Below are 25,718 nucleotides of genomic sequence, written 5' to 3'. Positions count from 1 at the left end.
TTGAAGATATTTGCTGGTCCTTTAAGTTGAAAATCTTCATTCTCATCTACTCCTATTATCCATAGGTTTGGTCTTCTCTTTGTGTCCTGGATTTCGTGTATGTTTTGAGTTAGGATCTTTTTGCATTTTGCATTTTCTTTGATTGTTGTGCCGATGTTCCCTATGGAATCTTCTGCATCTGAGATTCTCTCTTCCATCTCTTGTATTCTGTTGCTGATGCTTGCATCTATGGTTCCTGATTTCTTTCCTAGGGTTTCTATCTCCAGAGTTGTCTCCCTTTGGGTTTTCTTTATTGTTTCTACTTCCATTTTTAGATTCTGGATGGTTTTGTTCAATTCCATCACCCGTTTGGTAGTGTTTTCCTGTAACTCTCTAAGGGATTTTTGTGTTTCCTCTTTAAAGGCTTCTTGCTGTTTACCTGTGTTTTCCTGTATTTCCTTCTTAAAGTCCTCCATCATCATTATGAGAAGTGACTTTAGATCCATGTCTTCCTTTTCTGGTGTGATGGTGTAGAACAGATGTTGTGTTCCCCTTATCAGTGATCCTAAGATCACTTGGAGATTCCTCTAGGGACTATGGGGGTATTCACTGACTCAGCGCCCTAGGTGACCTGGTGATGGAGCCAACTAGAAGGGACTTGTGCCCCTGGTCAGGCTGGTTTTCTGCTTCCCTACTTCTGTCTCAGGTCCCACACGATTGGATTGGAACAGATGTTGTGTTCCACTTACCAGTGATCCTAAGATCACGTGGAGAGTCCTCTGGGGACCATGGGGGTGTCCACGGATTCAGCACCCAAGGTAACCTGGTGCTGGCGCGAACCAGAAGGCTATCATGCTTTTTTTAATCATAAAATTAGATAGTTTTTTCCAGTCAATTGTAGTATAATATTGATCCATTTTTATTTTAAGAGAGCATTTCCATTTTATTTCTTATATAAAATAGTACACCCAGATATTTGCACTGGCACTATAGACTTAATATTACTTAACAATATATTTCAGCATTATGAAGCAGATTTCACTTTTAATTCTTGTGATAGCCAACTTTCTATTACTATTTGAAATATTCAAATTAATTAACTGGTTATTATTACTATTATTAATTTCAGTAACGCTTCTGGTCTATGCCTGATTGGCCTTATAGCTTTGGTCTCACGACAAGCAAGCACGTTATAGTTGTAGAGTGTGGCAGAGTGAAAACTCTAACCTCACGACCAGGAAGCAAAAGAGAAAAGTAGAGAGAATGCCAGTGTTTCTTCAATCCCTTCAGGAGAATTTCACCAAGATTCTAACAAGCTTCCAATAAGGTCTTACCCCTTACAAAAGTTGCTTTACCTCCCAATAGTACCATTATAATGCATGAGCAATTGGGGGTCAATCAATATTCAAACTATAGAGCAGTGGCAATTTTGGACTTTTGGTTTCTTTAAAAAACACAGACATATTATATATAAGAATATATTCTGTTTTAACCCCAGGTGTGGGGATATGGGCCTGCATTGAGCTGACTGTGTCAGCTGACTATGATTTGTCTCGTGCTCTAGTAGAGACATCGTTTTGTCAGCTGCAGATAGTTTCTGCAGTTGGGTGACATTTGGGATTGTGGCAGTTTTTCAGCAGGTGTATAAATGGTAGAGCCCTGATAGGGGTGGGTTGTGGGTCATGGTTGTTCTTTTTGAGGAGTTTGGTTGTGGTTTGTTAGTAGTCTTGTTAATGAGGAAACAAAAGGAATGAAATTAGACTCAGGAATTCTCTCTCTCTCTCTCTCTCTCTCTCTCTCTCTCTCTCTCACACACACACACACACACACACACACACACACACACACACACACACAACTCCCCCCCTCCTTTCTCCCCTTTCTCCCCTCTCTCCCCTCCTTCCCATCTCTCCCTTTCCTCTCTCCTTTCTCTCCTATCTTCTGATAGAGGGTGAAACCAGGGGAGATAAAGGATAAAAGAACCCACAAATAATAAAGGTCAGCTACAGTATAGGATTTCATAAGTATTTAAAAATAATACCAGAGAGACAATGTTCTAAAATATTCTGTATACATTAGATATAATATATGCATATTTTCATCCTTGGAGACACCTAGTGACAGGTGAGGCACATGTTGTGTGACCTAGTAAATTTAAGTCTGAATCCCCTCCAGTAATTGTGGAACATATTTTACACCCCCTTTATCACAAGAAAGGAGACTTTATTGAGAAATGCACAAGATATTAATGATACAAGTACCAGTACATTGCACATCAATTAGCTGTATTGTTTTTACTGCAGGACTGTGTTGGATCAATTAAAATGATGTTAAGGTTTATCTATTTGTAACTGGAATCAATTGATCTATTCACATATTGATGTTCTAGAATCTCAGTTTAGTCTGAAATGAAAGAAGTTCATGTTGGGAGGAATTCTTCAAGGATAGCCAGGGTGTTTAGGACAGGACATGATAATCCAACCTGTGAACGCTTAAGCCATCTGCTCATAAGCAAGAGACCTGGGTGAAACCAATTAAGAGGTTTTTAAACTACAAAACTAATTTTTGGAATATTCTGAATGGACCTGTGCTCAAAAGACTTGAGTTCAAATAAATTACTTTAAAGAGCACATGGCGATTCACAGCCTTAAAAATATGTTAGCTTGTGATGTCTAAATTTATAGTCATAGAATAGTGGTTTTTAATAGCTGAGTGCTTTCTTTACATGGGAAACTCCCTGAAATCAATCTTTAGCACCTTACACACCTCAAAGTATATATACATAAATAAATGTATATGTATGTGTGTGTATCTTCATTGAAAAGTGATATCTGCTTTGACAGATAAATGGTTTGGAGTTTGCATATAGTTGAATTGAACATCCATCGCTTACCATCCTTGCTCAGCTGGGACCAGGCCTTAGAACCTGTGCATAATGAAATAAAATAATACAAGCAAGTAGAACTGGTTGTAGTATACGCCTGGATTCACTCTTCACAAAGCAATAAAAAGCTGCCAGGCCTTGGCTTTAATGATGGTTAAGTCATGCATGTGAGTCCCATCTGCTCTGGGCATAGGGGATTTCCTTCTTGGATCACCCTCCAGCCACAAGCGCTGCCATACCTCCTCCCCCAGTACAGTTCCTCTGCCTGCTGGCAATGGATAGGTTTTGTGTATCAGGGGCAGCCTATACCACTGGAGGTAAATCCTTCTGTAGACATCAATTTGAGCCCTAGAAATGAGGCTGGGTCTTAATTTTATATACTATGTTAACTTTGGCATAGTTTATTTGATGATTTAAGTAAAGAATTATCAAAAACAGAAAAATACTGATATTTAATATAATTGTAAAATTACACCTTTAACATCCACATCAGTACTTTGAACTTTTTAATTTCTCTAGCTGTGAACTGTCTTAGAGGGCCTTGGTTCCCTGCTGTGAAGCACAGCAGGGAGTGATCCTCAGTCCCTCATTACTGCTTGCCCCTCTCCATAAACTTCAGAGGTAAACTTACCCTTCATGGCCACAGTAGTGGGGAATAGCTTCTATAAGGAGCCCATGATCCATCTGGTCTGACCTATCTTCTACCGTGTTCACACACGCCTGTCTTCCAGGTATCACCTCTCATGGATAGTTTTCTCTTTATTTCCTAGGTGGCCTCCTTTCTTAAAATGAGGGGGGTGACAATATCAAACTTTGAAGTTGAGGGGATGGAAAGCCTCTTCCCCAACAGTGTACATGTGAACACATGTTATGTTATAACGAGTGGCCTAACCTATTGTTTTTTGCAATCTGGCTGTCTTATAGAAAATGTACATTTATTTGTGCATGTTTTTCTGATACATATCCAAACTCTAAAAGAATCATGATGAAGGTAAAAGAGTAGATCTTTCTAATTATTCGGTTTTGGTTTTAGATGCATCATAATAGGAATTTATGACCTAAAGAAATAGCTGTTGCTCTTCTTAATTATCTTTTTCTTTAACATAGATTTATGAAAAATACCAAGATTTGTATACCGTGGAGCCCAATAATGCACGCCAACTGGTTGAAATTGCAGCCCGAGACATTGAGAAGCTTCTAAGCAACCGATCGAAGGCCCTGGTGGTGAGTGGAGATGGCGCCTTCGCTTCTAGTTATTGCTCCGTGGCTCTGTGTTGTTTGTGTTTGAAGTTTTCAGTTGATACTTTTTCCCCTTGGTAATCACATTCACCAAGGGGTTCATGGGGTCAATAAAATCCCACATAAACAGATGGCTTTCCTCTACCCCTTGCTTTATTTTTATTATATTACTTTTTTCTTTTTATAATACATGAGAGGTATTGCTAATACATGAAATACTTATGTAAATTATTATATACGATAATCCACTGATCACATTTTAATTTTTGCTAAAATATAACCTCATTATTATTGCTAGCACATAAACTGTAGTACTTTCCTATCCCATGATCCCATATTCCTACCAAAGTGTTCAGTGTGTGAGATAATTGGTTAGTCACGTCTGAGCTTTACCAAAAGTTTATATATACTTGCTTTGCTACATAATGTTTAAATCTTTGCTGATTTTCAGCATCATACTGTATGTAGCCTACAGAGGCTTGCTTTTTTCATCCACACTGTATCTATATGATTCATTGACTTTCATCTAGTTTTAATTTATATATATAGTTCTAGTCCCACCTCATCCTGATACCACCTAGTAGGAACAACACACTGCACATACATGCTCTGTAGCAATCCAAATTTTAAAAGTTACCATCTCTCCATGATAGTTTGAATTTGCTGATGCAGAGTCTATTGATCTAATTATAGTGTATTTTTAAACAGTGATCAAGATTTAGTTATAAACTGATATGAGGTTAATAACAATAACCACTAATAAAATTATAGATAAGGAATAAGTTATCTCTAAATATCTTGCCCAATCGTGTTCACCCATCTTGTGATGGTTCAGGTGATGCATGCCTTAGTGGTGAAATGAGGTGAGTACAGTAGACATTATGCTACTGAAAAAGACTGTAGCATGTGAGACTTTCCTGGCCATGTGCTAACTGAGGTGCTACTGCTCTAGTGAATGCATCCTGCCTCAGCAGGGAGAATCATGTTCTGGGCAACATGAAGTGAGGTGTTCCTGTGGGAATCAGATTGGCAAGAGACTTAAAATGTATGGATTGCTCATTTCTAGAATCTTACTGTTAATATGTTCACAACTATTTACGAACATAGATGATGGACATCATGAAAAATAAAACAACAATACTAATGGAAGATGATATATATAGTTAGGTGTTATTTGAAGAGCACCATACATTCAGTCCAGGATAGTAGAATTGCCAGACAAAAGTGAATTCAGAAAAGCATTTCATACAGTATGGTAGCTGTAATCTGCCAAAATGTTTGGTCAGCTTAGTTCTCTACTTGGTGTATCTAAGGTCTTATTAGTTCATATACTGAACAGATGCAACAATGTCAGAGGTCTTAATTATCTGCAAAGAAATGGCTACAAAATGGGATGTTCCTCTGCTAATTTCTGAAGAAGAGATATGTTCAGTCACCTTTCCTTTAGTGTGCAGTGAAATATCTATTCATGTCATTTGCACATTTGTATTCTTTAATTGGTTTAAAGGTGGTCCATTCTTGGTGCTGTGTAAACTAGTTAATTTCAGCTTCCTTTCTGGCTTTTTATTTGTCTTTGATGTGTATTTTGATAGATTCTTAGTTTTAACAAAGTCAACTTTATATTACTAGTATTTCTGAGTGTTCTGTTTGTGAACTCCTCTGTTACTATTAAATCATATATAATACACAAATATATATATACATATATATATATAAATAATTTTAAAAAAATGATTAATTCTAAAGATTCCCAAGTTTTGTTTTTCATATCCGAGTACTTAATACATTTGAAACATAATTTCAGGCTTCAATTTAACTGAACTTTTTTTTTCTAGCTAATTTTCCCATGATCATTCATTATGTAGTTTTTTTTAATTCTATTAATCCCTGATCACTGTGCTAAGTAGCTTGTAACCTAAGTCTTTTGCCATGTAATTCTTTTAAGAAGTACTTTAAGGCTACTCAGACCTTAATTTTTTTATCCAAAAAATACATGTTCAGCATGTAATTACCCTGAGAAATCTATACTGGGATTTTGTTTTGATATTATTATTGATTGAAGAAACTTTGCGAAATACTAATATCATATAATGGTTGGTCTTTCTATTTGTAAGCACTCCTACCCCCTCACCCACCCCACCAGTTACCACCAGTTTAGCATTCTTTTAGGTTGTTATTATATGTGTGTCAAACACTACCACTTGTTCTTGTTAGATTCCAAACCGTTCTCTTGACCCTCAAATTCTTATATCCACTGTGAGACACTTTCAAATGTTTTGACTATTGTTCTTAAGGTATCCAGGATTTGAAGCAGGAATCTCAATTGCTATGTGGTTTATCAGATTCAATATTTATTATAATTTTAATATATAGCAAGGACAAGTCCATGGTAAGATAAACTTGCTTAAAGCATTATTATCTTCAATTTATTTAAGAGTAATATCATTTTAAAACATTTAGAGATGCAAATGTTTGCAACCTCCAATAGCATTTAGGTTCTTTCTACTAATGTGCTTAAGTTTCTGATCAATGTGTGTAAGATTCTATAGAATAAAACCATGCACATCACATCTTAATGGAACCGAAATGGGTTTTTTAAAGACTTTTTTGTATTTCTCACTTACCTTGAATTTAAAGACAACTAGTGTCTTTATTTGCTCCCTTTGGGGGTTTCAGTGATGATCTCACTTGCATGGTGGCAGAGTGCAGAAGTCATAATGGTTAATTAGTATAGAATTAGTTAGATCTTATGTCTGGGAGACAGGCTCATGTTTGTTTGCACACTGAGTTCTTTGTTTAACTTATTGATTCCACAAAAATAGAAAAGATGATTTCATAGGGAAATATTTTGAAGCTAATTGACTCACAGGTGCCATGTTATGGTATGAATGGATGCAAAATGGCATTATTAATTTAATTCTGTTTTTAATTCTGTTTTTGCTGTAGGCTTATGGGAAGGGAGACATCTGGATTAAAGGAGCTTTAATTTAGCTGCTTGTTATAGTCTTATAATTTTATTCAAAATATAGTTGAAAAGTTATGAACATGCAAATAAGAGGTAGATGATAAGACTTAATATCAGACTCTATCGTGTGCTTATACTAAGTAGAGTGATCTAATTACTTCTCACATTAATACTATGGTGTGGATACTATTATTAATCTCACTTTTCAATAAAGAAACTGGGTCTTTCAGAGCTCCTGAAATTTGCCCAAGGAAATATATCTAATAAGTAATGTATGCAGTGCTTTCAGAGTTTAATATGCATACAGATCACGTATGGTTCTGGTTAAAATGCAGATTTTTATTGAGTAGACTGAGCAAGGGATACATTTCTAATAAGCTTCCAGGTGATGCAGATATGTGCTTTATGAAGCCCATTGGGCAGTCAGAAGATGAAAGGGGGGCACACTTGGGGGTTTCCAACTCTAGGAGTTGCTTTACAGACTGAACACATTTATCGTTTCACTGAAGAAGTGTGGAATAGAAAAGGGGAAAGGGAAAACTAAAAGTTTTAGTTGTGATCGTTTATTTGGGAGAGGGGATATGAGTGTCCTAATGATTTGTCTCAATGCCATACTTCCTTTTTATTAGTGCTTTGTAGATATCCTGCCCTGATAAATACACCATTTTAACCTTTTAACCCATACTGACAAATTTAGCCATGTTATTTTTATGATTTATCTGTTTTACAGCTTTTTTTTTTCTAAAACTTTCTTCAGAGATACCTTGGAAACTGGATCAATATGATTACCCTGAGAATACTGTTGTTGGATTAATTCTAACACAACCTTGGGTCTAATGATGTTTGGGCGTAAACGTGAAATAATCATTTAATATTGCTATTAGCATGCATTTCAGGGTGAACTAGACTGAAATGAGTGCAAGTGCTAACGAGCAGTGCATGGGAGAAAGCTTCTTAACAAAACAATCCAATGGTGTCTCTGGAGAGAAGGATGTAGATGAAATCTGCCATCCAATGGGGTCTCTGGAGAGATGGATGTAGATGAAATCTGTGGTCTCTTTGTTCCCCAGAAGCTGGGATCTGCTTAGGAAATGATTCTCTCTGGGTCTTTGTGTAGAGAAAATAGGATCAAGGTTAGAATAAACAGTTTTTTTCTTTTGACACTTTTCTAATTATTGCATATACTTTCTCCCTCTCGTTATCCCAGTAACTTTAATTAAATGACTCCAATTCATTGTGAAGCTTTAAATAATGTAATTTGCTCTACTTCTTAATTTAACCTTGATATTCAACTTAAGAGTTGAAAATGAAAAGAGGAAAATAATAAATAATTTAATTCAGTATAAAATAGGTTTGTCTTTCTGTTTCTGGAAGGACTAGCTTATTTATCTAACTGAATAGTTTAGTTAGGATCCTTAGATGTTAAGCTAATGGCCTTACATTTCTTACATGTTACTGTGTCACTTGTCCAGTGGAGATGTAAACTTCATTTCACACCAGATAGGCGTCAGCAGCAGTCGGCTGACACAATTCCATCCATGTCTAGCTTGGTGAACCAATAGTTTATTTGTGTTGCTTAAAGAGAGCATGGGTAACTCAGCATGCTGCACCACTGAACAGCACATCCCAGATTGGGTGATGAGAAATGAAAGCTGCATCAGTAGAATCGCCTGTACAGCTTGCTTGTTCTTCACTGAAGTTCCACTGAAGAGTCTTATGTGTCCGACAATTGTTGACTGCTTATATAACCACAAGAAAGGACACATGGCCCACTGTGTTCATAGCAGCCCTATTTATAATATCCAAAAGCTGGAAAGAACCCAGATGTCCCTCAACAGAGGAATGGATACAGAAAATGTGGTACATTTACACAATGCAGTACTACTCAGCTATTAAAAACAATGAATTTATGAAATTTCTAGGCAAATGGATGGATCTGGAGGATATCATCCTGAGTGAGGTAACCCAATCACAAAAGAAGTCACTTGATATGCACTCACTGATAAGTGCATATTAGCCCAGAAACCTAGAATACCCAAGATACAATTTGCAAAACACAAGAAAAGCAAGAAGAAGGAAGACCAAAGAAGACCACATGGATACTTCATTCCTCCCTAGAATAGGGAATAAAATACCCTTGGAAGGAGTTACAGACACAAAGTTTGGAGCTAAGACAAAAGGATGGACCATCCAGAGACTGCCCCACCCAAGGGTTCATCCCATAATAGCCACCAAATGCAGACACTGTTGCATATGCCAGCAAGATTTTGCTGAAAGGACCCTGATTTAGCTGTCTCTTAAGAGTCTATGCCAGTGCCTGGCAAACACAGAAGTGGATGCTCACAACTATCTATAGGATGGAACACAGGGTCCCCAATAGAGGAGCTAGAGAAAGTACCCAAGGAGCTGAAGGGGTCTGCAACCCTATAGGTGGAACAGTATGAACTAATCAGTACCCCCAGAGCTCATGTCTCTAGTTGCATATGTAGCAGAAGATGGCCTAGTTGGCCATCATTGGGAAGAGAGGCCCCTTGGTCTTGCAAACTTTATATGACCCAGTATAGGGGAATGTCAGGGCCAAGAAGTGGGTAGGGGAGCAGGGCGGAGGTGGGAGTGGATATAAGGGACTTTTGCGATACCATTTGAAATGTAAATGAAAAAAATATTTAATAAAAATTTAAAAACCTTTGGGATAGCACTGGAAATGTAAATGAAGAAAATACCTAATTAAAAAAAATCTGCATTTCCATGCTGAGTATGCACCTTGACATGCACATGAGCTCTCATATCATTGGGTGTAGCCTCACAGGGACTCACTGACATCATACTAGTCCCAAAGCACAGACAGTATGCTAGCAATTCAGATATGTGGAAAGGGAGCAAAAAAAAAAAAAAAGGAAAGAAAGGACCTCATTGACTGGTTACTTTTCTGCAGGTGAAATGAGCCAATTCAAGCCAGATTAAACTATATTAAAGGCTGCTCTGGGGCGGTCAAATTAACTGGACTTAAGGAACAAGGCCAGAGAAATCACTGTGGGGGGTGGGAGAGAAAGAGGCTCTGGGGGAAGGGCAGCCCAGCCTCTGGTCTAGAAAACTGAAGGTTGGGGGCAGGGTATGGCAGGTAGGGACAGAGGAATACTAGGGGAATCTGGAGGCCAGGTCTGCTTTGATATGTGAAGTAGGCACCTCAGTCTCTAGTCTCGGGTTTGAAACCAAACACTCAGCAATCCTTTTACATTCTTATGAATTGTCATAACTCTAACTTGTATCTCTGAGCCTTCCTCATCCCCTTCATGAGGGATGTTGCAATCTGGGAAAAATAGTGACACAAACCTCCACCGCTTCACTTGGCTTTTCCAATTTCTCTCTCTCTCTTTCTCTCTTTTTTTTTTTTTTTGCCTTCTACAGTGTTCCTTAATCTATTCAATATGTACTATGGGTGTCTGATTATCTGCATGGCTGGATGCTTACCTACACTGTCACAGTAGCAGTTACTTATTCCCAACTGTGTGACTTGTAATGCTTCTCTACCATTACCATGTCTATTGCCAACCAACCTGTCCTCCAGGCCTAGTGCTGTCAGCCATAGTAATCTAGGGGTGTAAATAAAAATGTTTACTAGGCATGGACAGGCACCTCCCATTTGTTTAACAAAACAATAAAAATAACCTCCACACTGTACCACATTTGGGTTTCTAGGCCTTGAATCCAATCAGAAAGCAGTTGGTTGCACCCACAATTATTATGCCATTATTTTTCAAGAGGGTACCACTTACCTAACTGAGCAAGCCTTTTTTTGTATATACATATCAACAAATATATGGTATATATAACATACATATAACATAAAATATAACATATACCTATCATATTTTAGTATGTAATTGCCTACCTCTTGGGAAAGCTTAATCTTTTTCACCTGCACTACTGTTGGCTTTCCCCTTCTTTGACTCTTAAGCTGAACATTGCTCAGGCTTTTAGGCCTTTCAGATGCTCAAACCCAATAAAGATGACTTTTTGTTAGGATTTTCTTTAACTGTCTCATACCAATTGCCACACTTTATTTTGGGTGACATGGACAGGCCCACTTGTCTGACGTTCTTTCATGCACTGCTGAGAGGTTTAATAAACCAACTTTACATGCTACTCTGTCATTCAGAGCCTCCCTTACCTTGCAAAGACTTCATTTTGTCATAGAATTTATCAAAGGCAGCTAAGTCCTATACCACTGTCAAGGTACCCCATAGCTTAACTTCTTTATTAAATCTAATATGAACCCAGTTTTAATCATCCCAGCCTACTTGACATCAAATACTATTTCTTTCACCCTAAATTTTCTCAGTAATATATGTCTCCCAACTTAGTTATGGTTTTATTGCTGTGAAGAGACACAATGACCAAGGCACTCTTATAAAGGACAATAATTAATTGGAGCTGGTTTACAGGATCTGAGGTTCAGTCCATTTCATCATGGCTGGACTCATGGCAGCATCCAAGCAGGCTTGGTGCAGGAGGATCTGAGAGTTCTATGTCTTGTTCTTCAGGCACATAGAAGATTGGCTTCCAGGCAGCTAGGAGGAGAGTCTCCAAGCCCACTCCCAAAGTGACACACTTCCTCTAATAAGGCTATACCTACTCCAACAAGGCCATACTTCCCAATAATGCCACTCCTTGAGTCAAGCATTCAAACCATCATACCCCTTATTTGTATTCCAGCCCATGAGATTAATGGGGACTTCAGCAGTCAATAACCAAGTGTTTCCAACTGCTGATTTGATCTTGTTCATTGGGGACTATTTTTTTTCTTTTTTTGAGTGGATTCAGTTCATAAAGCCTTTGTCTCAAGGAAGGTTAAGTAGAAATTTCCCTGAATTGTTTTGTTTCCATGGCACCCAGACTGATGCCATCCACCCCTGTTACACAGCTTCACAAGCCAATCTGTGAATACTCTTGCTTCTTGTTTAATGTTTTCCAGGGCTGGTAAGATGGCTCAATGAGTAAATAACTTGACACACAAGTCTGGCCAACCATATCTGATCTGTATAACTCACATAAAGGCATAGAATCAGCTTCACAAATTTGTCCTTTGTCCATGACACATGTGACCCTCCCCGAACAACAATATTACTATCCCTAAGAGTCATAAACTTAGAGAGTTTTACCCAATTTAATCACTCTAGATACAAAGTATTTTTTAAATATATTTTCCTGTGCTGGGCCATTATCAAAGCCATATCTGCATGCTGAATCATGCATTTTCTCCTCCTACATTTGTGGTCAAGCTTTTGGGGTATTTACTGTTACTTCTAGAACTTTCTCTTTCTGCTCATTGCTCAGTTCTCTGGAGATTCAAGTTAATGAGTATCAGTAAGGAGTCATTATGACAGATCCAAATTGTAATGTTTTGTTTTTTATTTTCCATTTTACTATGCTTTGTCAGCTCTAGGAAAATGGCAACAAAATACTTCCTTCTTATTCTCTGTGTTTTGTACTTTTTCTGATAAATTAGAGGCTTCTGAAGACAGCATACTTATATCTTTTTCTCCTTGTAATTCGTAACATAAGGAGATACTTTCTGAGTGGACAGGTCAGAATAAATTGCCTGAATATGTTGTATTGGCCATGCAAGTATTATTCTAATCAGGCCACAAAACACTACATGCTTGTTTCAGAGACTGCAGTTCATTCTCTACTTGCCATTTGGGGGTTATCTCTGTACTTACTTGGTAGATTTCTATCAGCAAGCAGGCAGTATAATGGCCAATATTGTGCACAGGAAAATGACCGCCCTTGGATTCTCCCCATAGATGACACAGCTTCATATATTTATGCATGGCCCATTACCTATAGCAGGGCCAACCAAATGGTACTCCACTGGGGATGCACACCATACTGTACTCACTGGGGAAAAGTAGCCATATGTGGGTTGTCACTGTGGAAGTTCCACTCATAGACTTATCACCCTCAGTTCCACATTCTATCACCTTATATGGGGCTATGCAGCTCTTTCTTCCAATCTTATCTTTAGTTCTTTGGATCTCTTTTTGGGTACTAATTGTGGTAAGACTTTTCCTCTGGGGGACATGAGCATATGTCTCTTCACCCAAAAAAGGTCAGTCCAAAACTATGATTCTACCTAAATCTGGCTTGCTGAATGAATGAACTTGTTGTGGTCACTGGCGAGAACATTGGTGAAGGGTTATTTATGGGAACACGGATTTCGATCACTGGGAAACCCAATATAGGGTTAGTGATAACTTATCAAGTATGCATTAATCATCCTGCACAATTTTCAGGTAGTTTCACTGAAGAGTACTTTTCTCTAGGAATTGATTACTACTTATAAATAATGAGACTTCTGAGTCTTATAACTATTTTATGAATCCAAGTGAATTTCTTGTCAGTTTTATTCCCTGGGTAGAAAATGTCTCTATTCAGAGGAAATAGTCACACAGAGCCAGTAGGGTTTGTGGAAACATCAATGTCCAAGTCTTCCTCTTGGTGACTTCAGAAACATGAAAAGATAATGCAAAGAAAAAAACTCAATCCATACAAATGCGAAAAGAGTACAAGGAAGAACTATGAGATACTTTAGTGCTGAAAAAAAGAATGGAAAGCTTAGCTGGAAGGATTCACAGGCTTACTCTTGTGAGAGGATATTAAGGAGACTGTGTCAATGGAACGAGACAGTGGTGTTGCATAATTGTCTAGGAGCAAATGACTGACAAGGAGTGTGTCTAGATTTTTGAGGAGACAACAGAGGACACCTGTGGGGGTATGGATGAAGGTTCTTAATTGTTTTGAGGGTGGAGGACAGAGAAGCATGCTAATACTCAGACTAGAAGGAATCTATTAAACTAGGAAATAAGAAGAAATTACAAGAGCAAATTTTTGAAGAATCGTTTCTAATAAAGCATGTTAGAGCAGGGTGATGGAATTCATCTTTGAGAAGATGCTGAGGTTTGTCAGCTATGGGATATATTATTATCAAATCCAAATCAAGCCTGCAATGTAAGGAGGTAGAGAAGAAATTAAAAGTCATACTTCACGCACATGTAATTTCTTAATCAAGGAGAAGGCAATATAAATGCAAAATATAGGTTTTCAGATGTTGAAGATTGAAATAAGGCTTGAGAGCATGAAGTAAAAATGAAGATGGGAAGAGTCTGCCAGGCATAATTCAAATGAGTAGATGAATAAAATAAAATATACTTTACTAACATTGTGAAAGGGCAGAGGATAGAGAATAAGTGGCACCCTAAGATGTGCAAGGATTTCAGAGCAGCCTGAAAATCCTGTTTATACATATATATGTGCATGTATGTGTATTCTACTTCTTGGTCCAAAGTCTTCCCTAAGACCTTAAGCCTAGCCACACTCAGGAGACCCAGAGAGAGGTTTCTCTGGAAAAGAATATCAAACATGGTTCTCTAATCTAGGGGAAGATGCATTCTCCTTCAATCATGTTGTGGGTGTCTTTGAGAGGATTACTTTGCTAAAGTCTCCAGGTCAATGACTAAAAAGTCCAAATGAACTAGGCACTATTCTTTATGCAATATCAACATTACTTTTCCTCATTTTTATTTGATGCCTGCCTATGGATGCTAAAAGTGAAGCACCAAGTTTAGGATTTCTCTTTAGTGACAGCAGTCGGAAAGGAGTCCACCGAACACAACCCTGGGGGGACATGCAGCTCAAGGGCTGCAGCTGTTCTGCACCTCCATCTAACGTGGCAAAAGCAGCTCTGCTAAAGGTAAAAATACAGTGTCAGATAGGAACCGAGGGATGGGCGTGTAGCTGCTCAAAGTCTTGGTACCACCAAACAGTCATTGTGAGCACCCTAAAAGAGGAGCAGTCTATGTTAAGCATCCATTAATTCCAGGGCATCAACACAGAAATGGTCAAGAAAAAAAACCCACAATGGCCAGATAGATTTCTCACAGTGACATTGCTGAAACTTCTCTCCATGAGCTGGAAAGTCAACTCAGGGTGAGCTGGGAAGACATTCTGAGGGTGAATATGAATGAACTTCTGCTGCACTTCCTGTCTATTGCTTCTCTCTTGAAAACAGCACTGAGGTGGCAATCGGTTATTAAAGGAGTAGTTATTTGCTTGTTTACGATTCTTTGAAGGTGGCTTCTGAACTCCCAGACTTGTGTAATTCTCCTGCTTCTGTTTCCAAAGTGCCTAGGACTTCAGGACCACTGTGCCTACCTTCAGTGGATTTTAGATCCGTTTGGGCTTCTGATTTTAAACCAAGATTACATATTTTAATTGAATTAATGAAACTTTTTGGGAGTGAAACATTTTTATATAATGGTGAGTGTAAGTTATGAAACCTCTGAGATGTTATCCTAGTCGAATATAGTTAGTAGACAGGCCAAGGAAAAGATAATTTAAGCAGGTTTATTTTCATCATGCAAGAAGAGATTTTCAGAAGTTACTCTTCCTCTGGTGTTCTGTGTGTCTGTCTCTCTAAGAGATCTTCGACTCTCTCTCTCTCTCTCTCTCTCTCTCTCTCTCTCTCTCTCTCTCTCTCTCTCTCTCTCTCTTGTGTGTATATGTGTATGTTTTGCACATATATTGTAAATGTTCAATGGGACCAGTGCCTTTCTAGAGTATTTAGTTATATCTCTCTGTGTGTGTGTGTGTGTATCTCCTATTCTCTCAACACTATATTGATTAAACTTTTCTACAGATTTAATGTGAGTTTTAGGGAAATAATTTTAGGGAAAATTCATTTTAAAGAAAGAAAGGGAGGTAACAACTAGTACTTACTGAATAGCGAGCGTTTTGGTCCACAGCTGTCCCTAGGCTCCTTTGATAGTCTTCACATGGTTTCTCCACTGTAGACTCAGTCCACTTGTCTCCCCCTTTTAGATGAGGCAGGGGCATTTCAGAGCAATCTGTAATTCCCCATCATTATTGAGTTAGAAAACCATTCAAACCCAGCTGTGCAGCCCACTGAGATCCTGGTGTTTCCTTATGTGCCCCTTCACCAGTTTACCTCTCATACGATCAACTCATTAATTTTTCACAGGGCATCGCGTCAAACCAAAACAGATTACAGGTTTCACCAAATCATTTATGGAACAGGAAGTTAAGATGTGAATTCTTATATGTAGCTTACTTCACTGCTAGCCATATGTGCTGTCTCAATTATGCCTGCCAAAATTTATTGGTCCTGTCAAATCAAAGCACTCTGTCCAGGTGGCATGTAACCGTTATGACCAAGAAAGTCATACTAATAATGCCTCCATTGGACCCCATGGGACCATTGTATTTAGGTTTTATGAGGTCAGCATTTTTCATCTATTTTGTTTGGCTTCTGAATCCAGCAGCTACTCAGCACCTGGTTTTGTTAGTTTCTTTACCAAATCAGATATAGATGCCTTCTACAAATTTTCCCAGGTAATAATTTCTGAGAGAAAACTGTTTATTTTTGAAGTCATATTTTTATAACCACAAAGGAACTCTGTGTGGTGTATTTCTGTTCCTCTGCTTTTTACTGATGATAGTAATGATTCTACTATACCCCTGAAGTTCAGAGTGTTAACAGTATAGTATTTTAGCAGTTTTGGTTTATATTGTAAATATATGGTTGTGATTAGAATCTAAGACTATCTCCTGAAGGCCTGTGTCTTAAAGAGTTGGCTGCTGGCTGCTGGGCTTTAGCGCAGTGTTTATATGTTTAAGGATTGCTCTTTTTTAATAAGCGATGAACCCAAACCGAATGCACTATTAAGTTTGTGTGTGTGTGTCGAGGGGGGCGGGTGTGGGTGGGTGGGTGGTTGTTGCAAAAAGTGGATCACTGGGGCAGAGGTGGGGATAACCCTGAAGGATGTATCTTATCTCAGGATGCTTTTTCTCTGCCCTGGGCCTCCTGGCCTTCCTGAGGTGAGCAGCTCTGCTAAACCATGTGTTTCCTGCTACAAAGTTCTCCTTCACAGCCTAAGAGCAACAGAGCCAGTCCACATGACTGACCTTGAAATTAGGAAGCAAAATAACTCTTCCCCTAATGCATTGTCACCAATATTTATACTAGAAATGAACTGAGTTATTAAACTATCAGAACCACGTGAAAGTCCTTTAAAAAGCAGGCCTTGTGAAAATCCAAGAGATGGACATGTGTCCTGCTGTCATTAGAAGGCTAAATAAAGCCTAAAAGAGCTGCTTGCTAGCAATTGTATTCATGGTTTGATGGTAGACTGGTGTTCATTATCTTTTATACTCTATTTTATTTATGTTATTTATCCAGAGATTGTTAGATTTACATTTTGGTTTAGTAAAGTGTTTTTCTGTACTATTTTGTTTAGGTTTTTCTAGGTAGTTGCCAGTGTGGATGGATACAAACACATGAGACAATACTCTTGGCCATTGAAATAAAAAAAAATACCCTATCAGAATTTTCACTCAGAGCATTGACTTTTTTAAAAAAATATTTTTTATTAGATATTTTCTTCATTTACATTTCAAATGCTATCCCAAACGTCCCCTATATCCTCCCCCTGCCCTGCTCCCCTACTCACCCACTCCTACTTCTTGGCCCTGGCTTTCCCCTGTTCTGGGGCATATAAAAGGGGCCTCTCTTCCCAATGATGGTCAACTAGGCCATCTTCTGCTACATATGCAGCTAGAGACACGAGTTCTGGGTGGATGCTCATAGTCATCTATAGGATGGAACACAGGGCCCCCAATGTAGGAGCTAGAGAAAGTACCCAAGAGCATTGACTTTTTCTGAAGCAGATTCTGGCTCAAATGGAAAACACTTGCAGCTTGACTACTGCTTTTAAAAATATGTTAAACAGAAAGTTTCAGATATGATCCCCATTTTCTCTCCGAGGTCACAACTTTGCTTGCATCCTCATGACTTTCTAAATTTAAAGTAAGTACAATGGTAGTAATTTGGTTTCAAACAGGAGAGCTGGTTAAACACTTAGGTGCAGTGTCGAGGCCCTCCTAATTACAGTATGGCTGAAACAGATTTGGAGGCCTGGAAGAGTGCCTCAAGTCTATCACTGTTAGTGTTCCAAGTTTTACAACATTTGCTTCTGCTTTAAACAGAATGTAAATTACCTTTACAATGTAAAGGTTATTGGTGAGTGATTTTAAATAACAGTTTCAGTTGTCAGTTGCTCAGTGGTGGAGATGCAATCTCTTTCCACCATTACCAGAAGTGGTGTCAATAAGTGGCTGTGGAACATAGGCACTGTTGAAAAAGAGTAATGGTGAAAATCCTCCACTTAGGAGGAGGTGAAGGGCTGTGCAGTAGTTCCATTAGCACAGTGCTATTACAACCTACATTCAGTGCTGTTAGAGAGCTGCAAGCATGCGGACTCAAGGTTGAGCCTACAAAACCCATGAAAGTCAAGAATGGGATATGGCAGAACATGCTTGCCATCCTAGAGATGGGGATGCAGAGACAGGTAGATCCCTATCTCTTGTCCAGCCACCCAGCCTGATCAGAGAGAGTTCCAGACACATGACAACCAGTCTCACAAACAAGCCACCAAAACAAAAGTGAGCGGTGCTTGGGGAATATACCCAAAGTGGTCTTCACATGCATATATGTACGTCTGAGGAAGTGAACATGAAGACACATGTACACACTCATCTAAATAGACACATATACAATAAAAGAAAAAAGAGGGTAATGTGACTAGTAGGGCTCATGGCATGGAGAACTTTGTGTGCCAAGTATGAGGCCTTGATTTATACTAAGGAAAACTGAATGATGTCTGCAGAGACTCAGAGCAAATTGTAGGTTTTCTGAGTGTGAGCCCACTCAGACAACAAGTCTTTGTGAGACGTGTGGCAGGATGGCTGGCCCTGCATGTGGGTGGTTAACAGTAGAACTGAATGGAGGTTTTGAAGTTCTTAACCACTTGGGCAATGCTTGATCTGTCAGAATAGCGGTCACATTTGGCCATTTAAATGAAGGCAGCTTTGAGAAAGTATGATGGCCTATGAGATACATGCTGGTACTTGAAAGAGAATACTACATAGAGAGAAAAAGTAAACAAACTCTTGATCAGTCTATTCCCACCTTCACAGACTAGCAAATTCTCTCCAAAGAAATATCCATATCTGAACATGCTTGTTAATAGTGTTTTGTTGAAAAAAAAAAAAGTACAGAAACAGTTCTCACCCAAGGCTGCCTTCTGGGATTCTTATAATGAAATATTTATGTAGAATTCTGTAACATCCCCCAACACCAAGGCAAGTAATGAACTCCAGCTAAGTAATATTGCCAACTTTAAACACCATTTAGTCACTTCAAATAGTGCTCTGATTCTTAAGGTTTGACTTTATTTTTTACATGTTAATATTTTTCTCTTCTCATTCACATTTGATTATCTTTGTGAAAAATTACACAAGCTTGACCTTCCTCTTGGAAGTCATTTTCTGAGAAAAGTTCAGACGGAGGCCCTTCTTGGGATGCATGAGACCATGATACCACCCATGGTACCTCTATACAGACATCTCTTTACAGATATGTTCATTCAAACTTGCACCACATAATTCTTCTGCATTTGTGAAGTCAAGAATTATATTTGTTAAAAAAAGTTTCTTCTGCTTCCCTAAAATAACTGGACACGATTACTATTAGCATGATGGAATATTTTGATAATTTAATTAAGGAATGTTAGAGTCATAAAGCTTGCATGGAGGTGGGAATTTTGGGCGTATTCCTTTTAAACAAATGCATGTGTTAGCCACCAAGGTAAGGGTTGCTACTCTCTTTCAAAATATGATTAATGGCTAAGCTGTCATGGTTATAAAATTTGGCTTTGTCTTGTGTAATTTAAACCCATGTTATTATCTCTCTCTTGTATGTTGACATTGGATAGCATGCTTCTGGGTCATGATCCATCTTGTGGTGTGTGTGTGTGTGTGTGTGTGTGTGTGTGTGTGTGTGTGTGTGAGTGAGTGAAGGGTGCTGAGCATGCAGGAGCTGTCACTGACTTTGTACTCTTGCTACATAATGTAGACTTTTAGTTGCTGAGCAGTTAGGATGGACAGACTTGTGTTAAGTGCTTTATACACATTATTACATTTATTCCGAGGCAGAACATTATGAGGTAGCAATGTACTACTTTGAAGATCAGTCATAATCCTTTTATGATCTGTGTAGTTTCCTGCTTCACAATGATGCTAAAACCATGTGAATATTCAGTGTCAAGTAATGGAAATGTAAAACCCAGGTTTCTCTTTTCTTTAGTGTGCAGGAACTCTGGAACCTTCCTTTGGTAATGTTTGCTACAAATTCTCACATATTGTTCTTCAGTTTCTAAAAGCACGGAGGTATCATTTTACTTTTGATCATCCTGATGATACAAGTATCTTTTTCACGTTAATAATTATTCATTTGAAGAAGATATAGTTACAGAAAACCACCTTTGTCTTTAAATGTTGTGTGTTTGCCTGGCAGTGGTGGCTCACACCTTTAATCCCAGTGCTTGAGAGGCAGAGGCAGGTGGATTTCTGAATTTGAGGTCAGCCTGGTCTACAGAGCGAGTTCCAGGACAGCCAGGGCTATACAGAGAAACCCTGTCTCGAAAAACCAAAATCAAAACCAAAACCAAAAACCAAAAACAAAAAAATGTTGTGTGTTAGATAAGTCCAGTATCCTTTAACATTGTGTTTGTATATCAGTGAGTGTATTCTTAAGGCCCATGTTTTCAATAATAGAATGTAACAGAAGGAGTGGCGATGTCAGCTGGAGATAGAAAACATTTCTAGCATTTGCTGCAGGGGAGGTGTGGTAAGGGTATAAGAGGCAGAGAAAGGTGTGATTTCATGTTGACTGACTGCCCTTTAGAATCTGTATGTCTGAGCATGTGTGTTGAGGGAGCTACCTATTAATATTTCATTCAGATTTTCATATAAGTATATCTAAATAGCTTCTTAGCATTACATTATTTTATTACTAATGAGATCTACTACTGGCATTTAGGATGCTTATTTTTTAAATAATTCATACTAATATTGTTCATAGTCCACATATATGTATGTACATATAAATACATATACTTATATGTACATATACATACATATACATGCATAGACACACACATATACATGTATACTCATATACACATATATACATGTATATATGCATACACATGAATACACATGTAAACATTACATACTTTTATGCATATATAAATACATATATACATGTGCATGTTTATATGCATACATATGTATGTATATACATACATGTATGTATATGTATACATATGGGCTAGGAACAATACTAGTATTAACTATATATATATATATGTACAGATATACATGCATACACACATATCTTGATGATTTTGTAAAAATTATATCTTCTAAGTCAAATAATTGAGTCAGAAAGTAGATAATGTATTCTTTTGAAGGTAATAGAACTTTTTATTCCTATTTATTTCCTCTCTTCCCTTCTTGTTTGTGTAAATACAGGACTGTTGATTGGTTTGGATAGGAATGGCTTAGTTACATTTGGCCGTGGATAATGAGTAAAACTATATTCTTTTAAAAAATTATAATATACAGATTTTATTTATTTAAAATATATGTCCACTTTTCTTTACTTTTCATTATTTTTTTTCAGACTTTAAGATCTATTTGGAATATTAAACATGATAGAAGTAGAAAAAAATCTTATGAAATCCTCTATGAAAGTAAATTGTGGCAAGTTCCTCATTAAACAGAAACCATTTCATCTCAAATAAGCAGCGTAACTGTGGCTTCATAGAATGAATTGGGTAGTGTACCTTCAGTGTACCTTCTGTTTCTATTTTGTGGAATAGTTTGATGAGCATTGGTATTAGGTTTTCTCTGAGGGTCTGATAGTATTCAGCACTAAACCCATCTGGCCCTGGGCTTTTTTTTTTTTTTTTTTTTTTTTTTGGGTTGGGAGACTTTTAATGACTGCTTCTATTTCTTTAGGGGATATGGGACTGTTTAGATGGTTTATCTGATTCTGATTTAACTTTGGTATTTGGTATATGTCTAGAAAATTGTCCATTTTATTGATATTTTCCAGTTTTGTTGAGTATAGTTTTTTGTAGTAGGGTCTGATGATTTTTTTAATTTCCTCTGTTTCTGTTGTTATATCTCCCTTTCCTTTCTGATTTTGTTTTTATTTATTATTTATTTATTTATTAGATATTTTCTTTATATACATTTCAAATGCTATCCCGAAAGTTCCCTATAACCTCCCTCCGCCCTGCTCCCCTACCCACCCACTCCTGCTTCTTGGCCCTGGCATTCCCCTGTATTGGGGCATATATAGTTTGCAATACCAAGGGGCCTCTCTTCCCAGGGATGGCCGACTAGGCCATCTTCTGCTACAATTTGCAAAACACAAGAAAATCAAGAAGAAGGAAGACCAATTGGTGGATACTTCATTCCTCCTTAGAATAGGGAACAAAATTCCCATGAAAGGAGTTACAAAGTTTGGAGCTAAGATGAAACTATAGACTATCCAGAGACTACTCCACCTGGGGATCCATCCCATAATTAGTCACCAAACCTAGACATTATTGCACAATGCCAGAAAGATTTTGCTGAAAGGACCCTGTTATAGCTGTCTCCTATGAGGCTGTGCCAGTGCCTGGCAAATACAGAAGTATTCACAGTCAGCTATTAGATGGATCAGAGGACCCCCAATGGAGAAGCTAGAGAAAGCACCCAAGGAGCTAAAGGGGTCTGCAACCCTATAGGTGGAACAACATTATGAACTAACCAGTACCCCCAGAGCTCGTATCTCTAGCTGCATATGTACTATTTCTGATTTTGTAATTTGGATACTATCTCTGTGACCTCTGGTTAGTCTGGCTAAGGGTTTATCTATCTTGTTGATTTTCTCAAAGAACCAGCTCCTGGTTTGGTTGATTCTTTATATAGTTCTTTTTGTTTCTGCTTGGTTGATTTTAGCCCTGAGTTTGATTATTTCCTGCCATCTACTCCTCTTGGGGGTATTTGCTTCTTTTTGTTCTAGAGCTTTCAGGGGTGCTGTTATGCTAGTAGTGTCTGCTCTCCCCAGTTTCTTTTTGGAGGCAGTAAGAGCTGAGTTTTCCTCTTAGCATTGCCTTCATTGTGTCCCGGAAGTTCGGGTAAGTTGTGCCTTCATTTTCATTAAATTATAAAAAGTCTAACAGAAGTGATGGAGCAAGTGGATTTAACAGATATCTATAGAACATTTCATCCTAAAACAAAAGAATGTACCTTCTTCTCAGCATCTCATGGTACCTTCTCCAAAACTGACTGTATCATTGGTCACAAAACAGGTCTCAACAGATATAAAAAGATTGAAATAATCCCATGCCATTTAACAGATCACTATAGAATAAGGCTGGTCTTCAATAGCAACAAAAACAACAGAAAGCATACACATGGAAGCTGAACAACATCCCGCTCAGTGATAACTTGGTCAAGGAAGAAATAAAGAAAGAAATTAAAAATGTGTTCTATAAAGAGAGCCTAACTTTAAATGATAGCTATATTCTTAGATGTCATAATAATGCCAACAACTATTCCTCATCTATATAGATTAGCGCTGGTGTTGTTGACAAGGTGATCAGTTCAAAATGACCAGACTGGCTGTGCCACATCTGTCCCCAAAGTGTATTTACAAATCCTTGCCCTTAGACTTGCAGTGAGTGATGACAGACATAGATCCTGTGTCTGTCTGTGTGTCTAGCTATCTCAGTACAGACAACATAGAGGGGCAGGGCCTTGCATCTGTGTGACCTAGTGTCCTCCACACTTTCATTCTGGAGCAACTGACACCCTTAACACCCAGCTGGAAGCAGAAATTAAGTTCGTCTTGACAACTGAGGCATTAGTCACGAAGACTCCAGTTCCCTTCTTAATTTAAACGTTTTGTCCTTGGATTCCTTCTTCCTCAATTATAGCTTTTCCTGTAAATGCTGGTGGATTGTGAAACAGTCTCCCCTGACTGTTGACACTGAGAAATTCTATGTCTGCTGATGTAAAGCGCCAGTAATAAATAATAATGACTCATTTGCTAGCTAGAGCATTTAGAGAGAATTTATTGCCCTGTATATCATTGCCTAAGCCATTTTTATCCCAAGCGCAGTGACATAATGTGGCCTTTTAAGTAGGAAAATAATTAAATAAATAATTTGCTCTGATGTGTGTGCACTTGGAATGTTTCTTTAGAATGTGGATGTTCAAGTGGCCTTTTTGCTGGTAGTTCGTCTTACCAAGTTTCTCTCTTGGCAGAACATGTTCATTGCCATTGTACTTTGTTGCATATACTATGTTCTACTTCTCTAATGGGCATTTCCAAACAACAGATCAAAACCACGTAGTTAAATTCATTATTTGGGATGTCTTTTGGTTACTGTATTTTGACTCACTAATAAAAGCCATTGGAATGAAATGGATTCTCACAGCTTCTCAGCAGAGTGACATTTTTCAATTTAAATGGTAAAATGTCTAAACAAATCAAGTGCCTTATATGAAATCTTACAGGAGAAGTATAATTTAAAACAAGAGTCATTTATTAAATGCTTATTATATGCCAGACGCTGTGCTATGGACTTAATTTCTGTTTGGTTCTTTGATGTTTTAGCCCACTTCCAGAACTGGCCTTTAAACTGTCCCTATGTCACGTGATATGGAGTCCATTCTCTTCATTCTGCAGAGCATCTGTACTTACTTCTCAGACCCTGTGCTGAATGCTTTATATACATGATTCTACCTGATAGATTGCTCCTCCCACTCCTCTCTGCTTTCTCCTCTTCCTCTCGGACTTCCTCTCCTTAGTACATGGTTTGGAGGACAAGATCAGGCAGTAGTAATAGACTTGTATTTAAAGCATATCAACCACACCCATTCAATTCTAGGTTTGTAACTTGTTTCCAAATTAAATGGTATATAATTTTGTATTAGATATGTAGGATAGAAGTAGGTATTATTGCTTATTCCAGTTGAAATGCACTGTGAATAAGGGAAAAAGGACTAGAATAGAAAGGGGAAACTGGATGAAAACAGAAAGATGAAGGAGACTTCTTTCCCATCGTAAGCATTCACTGCAAAATGTTTAAGATGGACAAAGAGGTCATAAAACGCATTCTTAAGCTTAGTAATTTTGACCCATATATAAGATACCAAAAGTTTCAGAGCACCTACAAGTCCTACACTGCTGGAGCTGTTACTAATTACGGATGTTTTGAAAAACTCTGCTGTAGATGTTGCTTATGCAATTAGGACATGGCCATACAAGATAATTGTCACATTTTAGAAAAAAAATATTGTGTGTGTGTGTGTGTGTGTGTGTGTATGCATACCTGCATATATGCCATGTCAATGTATTTCTCTGGAGATGTGTAATACCTGCTGATTCATCTTGATGGCCCAACTATTCATTCTTATAGTGATTGAGATCAGCATTTATTTTGGTAGATGCACTTAATTAACAATTTTAAATTACAAATGGTGAGAATTCAGGACATGTATATCGAGAAAGAGGAGAGGCACCTTGGATGTGATAGAAGTGAAACCTGGAGGCAGCCGAGCTTATCTGTCGAGTATTAAGAGCAGGAGATAAACTCTAGGATTTTCAGTTTTGTTAAATTTATGGGCATTTACCATATTCACAGACATTCTTCCACCCTGAATACTTGTTTA

At 38.0% G+C, this 25,718-nt stretch overlaps 1 protein-coding gene across 4 annotated transcripts in view; it reads left to right on the top strand.

Annotated features, from left to right (window-relative positions):
• Cacna2d1 (calcium voltage-gated channel auxiliary subunit alpha2delta 1) overlaps positions 1-25,718 on the top strand; it is a 427,194-nt gene that overhangs the window by 85,442 nt on the left and 316,034 nt on the right. For all 4 annotated transcript variants that reach the window (XM_021163870.2, XM_021163868.2, XM_021163869.2 and 1 more), the window contains exon 3: positions 3,971-4,087. In XM_021163870.2, the coding sequence (XP_021019529.1) occupies positions 3,971-4,087 (117 nt within the window). The remainder of the gene's footprint in view (positions 1-3,970; positions 4,088-25,718) is intronic.

The sequence above is a fragment of the Mus caroli genome, unplaced genomic scaffold (assembly GCF_978045245.1).
Source record: "Mus caroli unplaced genomic scaffold, Mus_caroli_1 scaffold_4, whole genome shotgun sequence".
Taxonomy (NCBI): domain Eukaryota; kingdom Metazoa; phylum Chordata; class Mammalia; order Rodentia; family Muridae; genus Mus; species Mus caroli.
Note: the sequence above shows the minus strand (reverse complement) of the source record. Positions and strands in the feature narration are given on the sequence as shown.